The following is a 14,278-nucleotide window of genomic DNA, read 5'->3' on the forward strand; positions in this document are numbered from 1 at the left end:
TCATTTAGTACCATATAACATTGTTTATAAAATTATATGAATGTATTAATATCATGTAGGTGAATGATATGTGTATGCAGTTTAAAAAAAATAAAAATAAAATAATAATATATTTTAATGACTGAGATTTTGACATTATTTTATCATGCACATTTTGATCGGCAATCATATATTTTATTTTGTATGTAACAATACTGGATGTTTACTCTTGATTACCATTGTGCTATTATTATAGTACAGTATTAATTTAAAATAGGTTTTATATATGATGGGTATACGAGTATGCGGTGACAACATTTTTAATTATTTGGTTGTAGTTTAAAAAATAAATGTTAACAAATTTCCTTTGTATCTAGTTATCTAGCCATAAACTCGTGGTTTTTATACATAGATACATACTACAATTTTTTTCAATATTTTAATGAAATGTATATCAAACTTACAGAGTATTATAACAATATACCTCACGTTTCTATCATTTTTTGCTATTATTTATTTAGCTTGACCCTACTGACCTAAATATTGTTCATCAAAATGTTCTGCGTTTAATAATTTTTATTAAAATTAATTAATTTTCAGGAGCAGTTTTCATACTCGGTTGACCTGTTTGTCTACGAATCATTTACAGATTAATATCATGTAGGTATACAATTTAACGATTATTCTTAACAATATATTATGGTATTATCCACTAGATTTTAATTTTTCGTTAAATAATAATCATCTATATAGAGAAGCAAGTCTTTAAAGCCAACAAAGTTATTATTTTTTACCCATTTTATCTTGTTGGTTTAAAATGGTATTAAAATGGCTATTTATAAGTTAGTTGATAAATTTCAATATTATATTTAAAACACATTTTAGGAAATTCTTGCCCATTTTATTGATTTTGAGATCAGTACACTATACATGTATAACACAATTATTTTTAAAACTGAACTTTTTTTTGAACAAAATAACATGATTATGAATATTCTTTGATTAATCTCTTAAACGAAATACATATTGATAAATTATATGCCAGTTTAAACAAATATTATACCATAGAAGTTGTTTCATCATTTGAGTATGTGAATACAAAATAAGAACAGGATAGATATCATAAAGAGACAATGCAGAGGCAATTATAAAACAATAAAATAAAATTGTTAAGCTACCTATTTATTCAAGATACAATTGTAGTCTTTTAAGGAATATATTATAAGGATTTATAGTAGAGATCAAAAACATCCAAAATATAATATGGTTATTCTTTTGAGTATAAACAATACTATTCGTTTTGTATTCTATTGTGAATTGTGAATATACATTTTTTTAATTTATTCATGTTATTATATTATATTTAGGTATTTATTTAATATAATTTCAAATGTTTCTATAATATAGTAAAATTTATTTGGGATAGGGTTATAAAACAATTTTGATTACATTAAAATATTATGTTTTAAGCTAATAATTTTTAATATCTATGATATGTTGACACATTTTATTAATATATTAAATTAAAAATAAGCTAATATTATATGCCTACATAATGATATTTATTACATACACTTTTATAAAGTTTAGCATTAAACTAAAAATATAACCTAGGGCATACTTTTTATGTTTTCAGATTCTACAAAATATATAAATTGTTTTAAAAAAAAAAAAATATTAAAAATGATTAGGTATGTTATGGATAATAATAATGATATTATTTACAAAATACAAACAAACTTTAGTAAAATGTAATTATGATGAAGAGTGTTTGAATTTAACTTTGATTTTTAATAGAAAACAAATTATTTATCATTTACTCCCTATTGATGACATACTGCAATATAGTATCATGCGTATCAATCGTTTAATATCAATCAAAATAATATTATTTTAAATTCTGATAGTTTTAGTCAATAACAAGGATTTTAAAAATGTGGTTCGCGTACCTCTTGGTGGTACTCGAAATGTTTTAAGGGATACAAGTCTAACCAACAAACCTAAATGAAATAAAAATGTATGTCTTCAATAATTATTTTATATATTTTTTAGTTTAGTAATTAAGAAGGAGTACTCAAAAAAATGTGTTTATAAAAAGGTATACAGTATTCATAAAAGTTTGAGAATCCCTGCTCTATAATAAATTATTGTCCTTGGTATTTTTGAAAAAAAAAATTTTTAATTATTTTTGATCTTCTCTCAATATTATTTCAATTATAATATGATATTATTGTTGCTCAGCGTGACGCGATTGCTGCAATTGATCCACTAGTTTCGGATGGGTGTCCACCTGATTTCTTAGTAACAAAAACCTAACCACACATACATGTGTTGCCAGCCTATACTGTACCAATCACCAGAGTTAAAAACCTACTAAGAATATTCACCCAATGGCCTGTGTTGCCACGGGTTACTAAATATTTTTCATAATAATATATAAATACTTCGGATTTACATTCAATTTGATGTGATTTGTTAATAAGTTAATTGTTGACACTTAAATCAAAAAGTTGAAGATACAAAAATTAATTTCTGAATTATGTTTATTAAACGAAAAATATAACCTTAATTTATTTATGCATTATAAAATAAAATAGCTACGATGTAAATATATAAATACAATAATATTTAGAATGATTTTATGATATTAAAATATTGTATAATATTGTTTAATAACTAACCTAACCGGTATTTTTGATACCAAATTCGGATAGACTGAATTTTTTCAAGTCATTTTGACCAATTAACCCTGCCTCTAAAACCAAAATTGACTGATTGAGAGCCATTCAAATTTTAATAAATAATACATTTTTACAATTCATTATAAAATGCATAATACCATGTATAATTATTTATTGGGGGTAGAGTGGCCGAGCGGACTTAGGCGTCTGTTGCAACGCATGCAGTTGCCGGTTCGAATCTCGGTCACGGACAGCATCGCTCTTTGGGCATTTCGCGATGTCTGGAGAGAGAGGCCGCCGCCCCCAAACCGGGCATGGCAGAAACCTACGGGTGCCCATTCAAAATTCTGCCAAAAAAAAACCCACGTGTTAAAAACCTACAGTACCTTCCCTTACAGATCCCCAGGCTTATGACCTCAGTTGTCGAAGCCTTAACCCTAATAAAAAAAAAAAAAAAAATATTTATTATTGGTTACTTTTTGAATATTTTTACGTATATAATTGTAATCAATTTTAATTAAATAATTTTATATCCATGGGTTAAAAATTTGAAATTTATCTGAAAATGTGTATCTATGCATCATTAGCTTGTAAAAAAAAATTCGATATGTACCAACATAATGTTAACCGGCTAAAAAATTCAGTGTTCCCTAAATTGATGAACACACGATATATGTGATGGGGAGTAAAATAATTTTATGCCCATGACTAAAATTTCATTGCAGCGATTCTCGGGTGTTCAGAAAAAATGTTTCTGTTTGCATTACTTGTATGTTCACAATTTGATGGAACATCACTACTTAGGACTGCAGCAAACAGTTTTTTTCCAACTTACACTAAAAGTTCTTAAATATGCAGCGAATACGATGGTTTGAATATTATAATATCTAGTTTATACTTTATTATTGAAAAGTAGTAAACGTACATAGGCGATAATTATGATTTTCCGAAATTGGAATAACGAAATATGTAATTTGAGTGATGTATACAGACATACAGTGAATTTGTTTAGTTTAATTTTAGCATCTCCAACCAGCTAGTTACAATATTTTAAACATGTGTTTTTTATACATTAATAGCTAGTTTATCAATTATTATTAAAGTATAGCTAATATCATAGAAATGTACCTGCAGATTTATCTTACGTCACTGTAGAATAAGTTTTTTTTAAGGATTATGGATCGATGATATGGAATTTTAAAATAACGAAAAATATTTTTATTATTTTTTTATCTTTAATTGGACATTATTATTACAACAACTTTAAAAAATTTTATCAAGCGTTTGTACCAATAGTGATTTTATTTCTCTAAATGGTAAACACTATATTTTGCACCATAATTTATGTTTGACTATCGATATTTTCAGAAAGAAAGAATTCATTAAAAATGATTTGTTACTATTTGAAAAAATAGAGTTGACTTTACTATTGGTACATTTAAGTGCTTAACAATTTTTAAATTGATATAAAAAAAATCCTGTTAAAAATAAAGAACATGTCTCATTCCACTTATTCTTTTTAATTTCATATCATTGATCTACATATTTTTTAAACCTACGTAAAAATACATAATCCAGTATAATACTAATCACTAATAATTACGCTGAGGGTTTATATAATCATATATTATCATAATAAATATATCATATAAACAGGAAACAATGCTTTAGATGCTTTAGTATAAAGCTGGTAACTATTATTACTATTATTCAGTGGCTTAATTAGGAATTTGTCTTAGGGGGATAAACATTTTTTTCCACACAAAATACTTAGATTTTCAAGTACAATATCTGGGAAAACTATTTCATCAAAAATTCTTAAACTAATATATATGTACACAAAATGTATTAATAAATGTGCTTTAAAATTTTACACAAGTTAGTACCTATACAATATTATAATAATTTCTTCAAAATGTAAATTTTGAATATATTAGAATTAAAATTTACTTTTAAATTAAATAATAATTTATAGATTTCCTGATATTAATTATATTTAATATATTTCGTCGTGATGTCAGCACGATGAAACATATAATTCCATAAGCTTCAAATTAATATATAAATATACACATTATATAGGCTCTGGGGGGGATATATCCCCCCTCATCCCCCCCTTAATTACGCCCCTGCTACTATTATTATTAATATTGTGATTATCACAATGTTCAATACGATTTTTAAGTTTGATTTTCTTTTATGACAATTATTTTATTACAATAATTAAATAAAGTTATTATGATTTTTGAGAAAAAATCAATAAGTACATATTTTAATTATTGGCCATCATAAAAGAACCACTGCGTTAACATATACAACATAAAAAGTGGAATTCAAACCCATGCTCTCTAATATGATGTATTTATTGGTTTTACTATATTCTTCTCCCCCATTATTTACAATGAATTAGTAAAGCATTGGTAAATACAATTCACTACTGTCAAATTTTATTTTATTTTATTTTTTTGTGAATAGGTAAGTTCCACATTGTTTGCAAAAATTAAAAGAAATCTGTATACACATTTATGAGTATATACATGTCTATAATATCTTATTAGTATCTTATCAAATACTAAAAAAGTAATATAAATTAAAAGAATGATTGAAATATTTACTATACCATCTTTTTCTTTTCCATTTTTAAATAAGTCATCCTAGATTGTTGAGTCCACTGGAATATGTAAAATGGCTTTTAAAATTTGCATATAGCCTATAAATATTAACTAGGCAACTAAAAAAATACCTGACCGATTCTTATAATTTTAGCCCCCTCACAGTTCATCAGCGACAAGTATAATATTGACACATGGTTATTGATTTAACTGACAAATCATATAGGTAGATATTTCTGATAATATTGTTTATATATATACGAATGGAACAGGGTATTAAATAGTTAGGTACTGTAATCTTAATAAATAACCATTTATGCTCGATTGTCAACATGTTATCGAGGATTTGAAACCATTAACTTTACAAATGTTTTCTTGATGAATATAATAACGTCAATGCGTGTCTTGCACAATTCCAAAACGCATAATATTACGCATATTACACACAACACATATCATTGGAAATCCTTACGAGGTGGGGTATAAAATTAGCAATGGTGAAAAGGGTCTGGCGTGTTTTAGACGGATAAAAGTTATGGGGGTTTATTATCTGCATAATTTGCATAACTCCAATAATCACGTGATATACGAGTATACGACCCACTACTCAAGCTTATACAATACTCGCTTTCATCGGCCGTTCAAAATACATAATTATAATGATATAATAATACCCGGAAGTAAACGTGTGCGAGGTTCTGGTCGTAAGCTGTAACAATGAGATATCTTTACCTTTTTGCTGTACACCACCACCACCACTAACGTCATCGTCTTGCTGTATCCGGAAACTGGACCTCCGACTCGCTGGCGACGAACCTTGCTGCTGGTCCACGCGGTTTTGATATACGTCGTACGCTGACGCTCGTCTCGGTAGTTGAGCTGCAAACAAAACGGTTAGGTTCAACGGCTTGAGGTAAGCATCAAAAAATGATATCATAATGCCTGTCATAAATTAATAATGTACGCTCATAAAATATTTTTGTATAGGTATAATTATAAGATTCAATACAAACAGGTCAGTTACCTATATGTCTAGTTCACAAAACATTGTCAAACCCATCATGAAGTATTCAATTAAATACTTACTGAATTTGTGAAAAACACACTGAATTCGAATTGAATTAAATATCTAGCAGCTAAATATACATAGGTATATTATACTACCAATATATATTTTTTAATTATTCCCAAAACTACAACAATAGTAAGTTATCTTACCATGTCAGAGGGGAAATTTGCAGGGTGATATTAACAGATAAATTGTTTTTTTTCTCTCTCAGTCTACGTCATGTGCACAAAATATAATGATTTATTTTAAGCATTCTAATTTATTAAACGAAACACAGTATATTTAATTATCAATATTAAATAGCGATAGTAAATTAACGCGCGCTGCTGGATGGCTCAAAGTTTAATTATTACATAGTACATTGTTAATTACAATTTGCGATTCACTTGCCCATTGAAATGTTAAACTTAAAATCCTTTTCACGCTTCAAATGTTTACGATCGACTTTTATTTATTAATCAGTTGGTCAAAGTGCGCTTCGTCAATGGACGTGCATCTTAGTGTCGAAGTGTAAAAGTTATTCTTTCATTTTTTTAAATTTTAATTTCACTTCAAAGTAATGATTAATAGTTTGAATGGGGTTTTTTTCGAAATAATTTATAAAAATATTTAGTACCATTCGACTGTGAAATAAATAAAAGGTACATAAATATAATTACGATGGACGAGAGTGAAATTACAAATTAATGTTCCCCCCCCCCCCTTTAGGTACAAACCTTTAAATTTTCAATTACAATTTACATTATTTAAGGACTAAATAAGATCAATCAAAAAGATATACATACCTACCAGATTCATGGACAGAATAATATATTAATTAAACCATTTAACGATTGTACATTGAAGGATTATTCTATAATATCATAATAGGTAGTAAAATTACGTCATAAAAGTTTATGTAATATTATAAAACTGTATATCTAGTCATATTATATAGTGTTGTGTATGAAACTTCAGGAATTTTTTAAAGTTAAATATTTTAAAAGGCGCATAATATAATTTAATTTTGTATATTTAACTATAATAATGTATAATATCTTTTACTAGATAAAAATAATAATATGTACCTAATTAGTGACTAGTATAGTTCTGAAACCTTGTAATATTGTATATTTCAGATTTGAAATATAGCATGGAGCCATGGACTGTCGTTATATCTATCGGAAATAGGGTCTAGTAATTTATTTGGGAAAATTACTATTCGTTTTTCTTAATGAAAATGCCATATGCGCAAAAAATAACCATACAAAGTTGTTGATGAATTAAATAAATTCAATATAATGCTTTTTCAATCGAAATTATAGCTCAAAATCATTTTTTTCGTGTGATGATATTATAACAATGATAATATCATTGTTTTAAAATGTATGATTTTTTTTTTCAATAAAACATCACAATCTGTTAATTTTTATCTCATATTCTTATTGTGTTTAGTATAATTGATACAGATTGTTTATTACTTGTAAACATTTTTTTTTTTTTAATTACTATTATTAATTACAATATGAAAATTACACCCATGGACCCATGGTGTATCCATATTTTTGGTTTTACTCACAGAACTTCATAGTTTATGATTATTTTATTTTAATAACGAGAGAATATGTATATTTCATAGGTAAATACTTACTTTTACCAAGAATTACGTTTAAAATTAATTATATACATTATTATTTATTTATTTATTTATTTTTTTTAAACCATGTTATAATGCATTTGTTTTATATAGGAATACAAGAGGAATCTAATTTATTATTTTTGAATCTTTTGTTATACATTTTGTACTATTTAACCGTTTCTGCGTACACATTACATATTTATATCCCATTAATATAAGATGTAAAAAAAATCTTTGTTTTATTTATGAATGTTCATAGAATAAAACACTTAAATGGTTTTTTTTATATACATTTGCAAGAAAATCTGACATAAATTTTAAATTTAATATACAAAAAAAAGTTAAGAATTAAATCTTTGTTATGGTGATTATAACATAATATTATACAAGAATATCAGCTTTAGCGATAAATCATTGATCCCATTCCTATTTTGATGTAATTATGTCGTTAATCAGGGAATATGAAATATTCCTCCGAGATAATAATATAAATACTTTTAAACTTATTTTAAGAGATGTTAAAACAGAATGAAGAGCTAACCACGAAAATTATTACCTTGTCCCTCAGCAGTCAAAGTCGAAGGGACACCCTGTCCTCCTTGTTGCCCAACGCCGGGCTTCATGTCATCATCATAGCTATGCTGTTTTTGCACCCTGGACTTTCTTCTTACCCTTTGCACAGCACCCCGTGCTCCTCTTCTCCAGCGATTTTCTGCATCGTCAGGATCATCCGTAGAATCATCTATTATATATATGTGATTTGTAAGTACTAGAATTCAACCATCTCAATCAATCATTTATAAAATTATAATGATATAAAGTAACTATAGTGCCCACTGAATTAGTTTTTAATTTTGCATACGACGATAAATAATTTAACTTAAGTCAAAATTATTTGAAAATTGCATGGTAGATAGAATATACTTATATAAACATTCGGTGAAAATTTCATGTATCTACAATCATTTGTATTGAAGTTACATCAAATACCAAAATCGATTTTGTCGAAAACTGATTGTGCGTAAAATTTCCCGTTTTTCCCTTAATTTTTAGTTTGTTTATCCTGATTATTTAGAAAATATTGGGAATTTTTTACTTTTGACCCCCCAAGGTACCAACTAGATTCACTTTCTGATCGAACGAGGTAATGAAGTTGAAAATCGAAGCACTTTTACTGCCTTAAAACGTGATGACAGACACAAAAAATATAAATAAATAAATTCAACAAAAAACACATATCATAGTAAAATCAATACATTCCTCGCTCCGCTAAGAATTTAAAATGTATTATAACAAGTATAATATCATTCAGTTTTGACCAACATTATGAATATTTAGTATAATCTATTACATTTTATAATGTAATATGTGATTATACAGATGTAATAAATTAGTGACTATAATAGTAAGAGTTAATATGTATATATATAATAAATAATAATTGGGGAATTGTTCTTATTAATTTATGTATCGATCAAAATGAAGACAATAATAAATGTTATTATATTTTACTGTATTATTATACATTATATTCTAATACCTTGGTTCAAAAAATTAATTAAAATATTATACTTTTTATTCAATGATAAAAATAAATGAGAATTTATTGTTTACCATTAACAATAATTTCAACATGTATACGAACTCCGAAAGAAGTTTTTTTTTATATAATTTCATTAAATACAATAATTTCAAACCCAAAGTTCTAAGTGTGAGCAATAAATAATAATTTTAATCTTTGAAACAAAAATCCATGCCATCATAAATATTATATTTGTATGTTTGTGTTTCAGTAAAAGTATAAATATCAGTAAAACCTAAGTTGAACAATAACTGCTGGTAAATGGTCATATACTGGATTTTTAGGGAATGATAGGTATTGGTGATTTCTATGATATACAAAATAGTTTAGCAAATTTCGATAATACCTAGTGGTGATGGTCTTTCGAGCTTTCATAAATGAAATATCGTATTAGAATAAACATCTATAAATTATGGTTAAAGTGCAAATAAGTTATGCAAATAACGTTCAAATCAAATTAAAAAAAAAAAAAAAGTAGCTTATTTAAAATGTTTTGATTTGATTTAGTTATTTTCCTTCTAAATATAAATATTTAAAAAGAAATATCGTATAATATAATTTAAATAATAAATTCTATTGATGAAAAATATGTTTACGTTTAAATTGCATTTAAAAAAAACACATTTTCAGCTTTATCTATATTTAACAATTATTATAAGATTAATTTAGACTCGGAACAGAGTGAATGTATTAATTTTATAATAATAAAACACGTTTATATGTAAAAAACACATTATTATAAAATTAATACATTCACTCCGTTAGAAGTCTAAATTAATCTTAAAATAGTGTGTGTCTTCATTATACGTAAAAAGTAGTAAAATTTCAAATTTTTGATGTTACTAAAATAATAATAATAACAACGAAGATACATATAAGATTTACATTGATTGTTTATATCAATATTTTCTATATACCATAACATTTTAAAAATATTTTATTGTTTTTTGAGATTTATAGACATGATATATTTTTAGTTTTTATTAGTTTATATTTAATTATTGTCAATTAAAAATATTTTTTCTGGTCAAAAAATGTAATGCAAAGTTCCTCATATGTCATTTATAGTGTAATTTAAAAAAAAGGTGGAATATTAATTTATGATCATTTTTTATGAGTATTTGAATTTGGAGTTTTAATAAGATTCATCAAAATTACAAATTTTGCAAATCATTTTGAGTTGAAAATTCATAAAAAATTTTCTTTCATATCTGAGATTTGAAAATGCAATATTAAATTTCTTATATGTTTTTCCATCTTTAACAGAAAAAAGTTTACCAAAAAGTCACATTAATTTTTTATGGGCATTTGAAGTTTAAAGTTTTACGACATTGGATATTCACCCGTAAATTAACAACTCTTGCCGAACGATTTTCTTATTTTGTTGTAGTTCAAAAACGATAAACAGTAGATGCTTAAAATGTTCACCAAATGTTCATACAAACATTTTCTATGCATAAAATAATATCAAAATATATTGACTCTTAATATAGGTATTTATAAACGTTATTGCAATTTTTTTTCATTGAGTCAAAAAAAATTTAAAGCATGATACGATATTTTTTGTAAGTTTTTATCGCAGTTCAAAAATATTAACGATACAAACAAACGATTTTTAAAGTAAAACTTCTTTACGGAGGATACAACACTGAAAAATTTGTAACAAAATTATACGTATGCTCGACATGAAATTAAAAGTGGTACCAACTAAATGAAAAAATATTTTTATATTTTTCAAAATGGTCACTCTAATTAATTATTGTTCGTGTCAACTCTAAATTTTAACTTAAATAATATAATTACTAAGCGTTAAATATTGTATATTATGACTATTATTTAAAGATGTATTATTATTTTATATCTAATTAGTAATTGGATTTTTAATAGCAATTGTGTGACAGTGAGACGAAGTGTCTTTTAAACATAACACACACATATATTATAAATTATATATACCCTCGGCAACATGGGCCATTGGGCTTACAGAGAAAATAATTGGTAAATTACATATTATATGTTGTGTATAGTTACTAAATCTAAATATTAACTAAATTTTGGTTTGGAGATTGGCGGCTGTAATGAATTGGATGAAATTGGCCATAGGTTGAGGGTGATTGCTTTAAATATTATATTTCTCTACAAGTTAATTCAATTTATATACATATGTCATATACATATAATAATAATATTATATCTATTTAGATATTTAATAATTTGTAATAATAATGTAAATAATAATTATTATCATAAATATCGAAATAATTGCATGTTGTACTTACATCAGTTATTCATTGCAGTTATTTTAGTTACGATAATCAGATTTTAAATACCATACCATTAAAATTATAAAATTAACTAGAATATATAAGATAAGTAAAATGAATCGAGAGTAAATAAATAAAAAGAATATATAAAAAAAAAATTATTTTTGTATCACAGACTTTTAACCTAAAATATTCTATCAGGTTATGCGAGTACTTGTTTCGAGATTGTTTATTTTTAGAAGAGCTCAGATATCACTTAAAACTATAAAACAAGTTTCACAATATCTGCGCGTGTTTGCTTTTTTGTAAACATTCATCAAAAACACAAGAATTGGCAAATTACTTTGTATTAAAAAATGTTCAACCTTTACCTGTATAAAATATTTTTCATAAATAATTAATACTGTAGCCAAAAAATCTGAAAAATATACAAATACAGTTTTTATCTATGTTATATAGAATATAGATAGGAATTTTAAATTTGAATTTGGACGAAATTAGGTATTTGAATAAAAAATAAAGAATTTAGTTAAGTAATTTAAAAATACTATTCGCTATTATTTGAGATTTTAAAATTATATTTTGTATTTTATACATACAATGAAATTTTGAAATGCAAGTTTTTAGGAAAAAATAATTCAATCTACTTTATTACTGATTTTAATAGTAAAATAGATTACTTTAATAGCAATAATACCTACAATACTTAGTAATATATCTTGACACTCTGACCGACTATCTTTGATAAGAATCGTTTTTCGAGTATAAATAATTTTAGATCAATCAATTTATATTTAACACATTCTTTACAATTGCTCCACTATACCTAATGTACGACAGAGTGGTACTTATTCACTTCCCATTTTTTTTTAATTTAATTAAAAATGATTATTGATAAAATCTGAATGAAAATTATGAAATTTAAATAGAGGATTATCAATTATTATAATAATGTATAATATGTCAATGTTATTGTTTATTTATTGTGTATACGTGATTACTGATTACCAAGACATTGAGAAATATTTCATCATAAAAACCTAAATAAAAATACGTACCCAATTAAAAACGCAATTGGATTTTATTTTTTGGTCTTATGTATTTATACTTTTTTTTACCATGAAATATTTTTATTCAAAATGTTTACCATTTATCATTTTAACTTCTGTGTTTGTCTGAATTCATTTGTATGTTCATCAATAAACTAAGATCAATCGATAAAATCGATGCATTATACTCTATACAAATCAGAAATTATGTCCGTATTTGTAAGGAAATTAAAGTTTTATCTGATGAAATCAAGGTTTGCATAGTATACGTAATTATACCGTGATATATATTTAAAATATTATGCATGTATATTACATATAATATTATTTTATTGTTGAGAGATTGCATTGTTGGACTATCAATCATTTTATGGGACGATCTTTTGAATTCAAGCCTTAATAGTCACATTATTATAACAGATATAATAGAAAATTAAGACGACGCATTCAATGCGTTTATAAGCTATAACTTACTTTAGTTTTCAACTTCTTGGATAACTTATGCACCCAATATGTAATAGAATACCCGTCTAATTGAAGGTCCGTGACTTTGGATCTAAATTCCATGTCTAGTTTTGTTTATTTGCGATTTAATAGATGATTATGCCGCGAGTTTGTCGGATGAACTCAGAAACTTTGAAATTAGGGTCAAAAACGTTGCCCCAAACAAAACCAAACAAAAATAAACGAGTCCACAAGCGTAACGACATCAGCCAAGTGACATGGATTTGAAGGACACCCAATAATTTAATTACATCCGCTACCATAATATATTATATTATATTCCTTTTAGAAGGCAACTTGTTGAATAAACAATTTTTATGTTAATTCTTCAATAAAATTATCTCCTCAAATTTGCATCTAATTATTAACGCCGGCACTTGCATTAACAATCATATTAGTTTTATTTATTGATCTTTCAAGTTCTCGCGTTCGCACAATTATTAGCATATTATTAAAACTACACCAAAACAATATGTGCTTCAGATATACACTAGAATTCGTCTGAACGCAAATTACTGGAGTTACGACCATATTTTATTGATGGAACATGCATATAAAACGGTGCAAACATAAAGAAATAATAACATTTTTAGAATGGACCTTATAATATCATAATATGATCAATGGACCGAAAATAAATTATTCTAACTTAGCAGCGAGGGTGTTAATGCTACTGGAAAAAGTATACATTGGCACAAGTAAAATAAATATTGATTTATTTAATAGGTGATTGAACACGTCTCATTATCTTGCAATAAAAATATTAGTTAACACGTCTTACAACCGCTGGTTTGCATTATTATTATTATTTATTTATATAATAAATTTATCTGACATATTAATATCATTATTATAACCACACCCTAATATAAGTTGTGCAGCCACACACACATCTTATGTAAAGGGCTACAAAATAAAAT

General features: G+C 25.6%; 1 protein-coding gene across 2 annotated transcripts in view; it reads right to left on the reverse strand.

Annotated features, from left to right (window-relative positions):
- The window catches only part of Fife (regulating synaptic membrane exocytosis protein fife), a 212,593-nt gene that overhangs the window by 35,516 nt on the left and 162,799 nt on the right, over positions 1 to 14,278 (reverse strand). Inside the window, exons 8-9 of one of the 2 annotated variants that reach the window (XM_089219689.1) lie at positions 8,516 to 8,701; positions 6,005 to 6,151 (exon numbers count right to left, since the gene is read on the reverse strand). In XM_089219689.1, the coding sequence (XP_089075815.1) occupies positions 6,005 to 6,151; positions 8,516 to 8,701 (333 nt within the window). The remainder of the gene's footprint in view (positions 1 to 6,004; positions 6,152 to 8,515; positions 8,702 to 14,278) is intronic. The other variant, XM_089219690.1, reaches the window with a different exon arrangement.

This window comes from Diuraphis noxia, unplaced genomic scaffold (assembly GCF_037042655.1).
Source record: "Diuraphis noxia isolate RWA-SAM2 unplaced genomic scaffold, SU_Dnox_SAM2 contig0002, whole genome shotgun sequence".
NCBI classification, from domain to species: Eukaryota; Metazoa; Arthropoda; class Insecta; order Hemiptera; family Aphididae; genus Diuraphis; species Diuraphis noxia.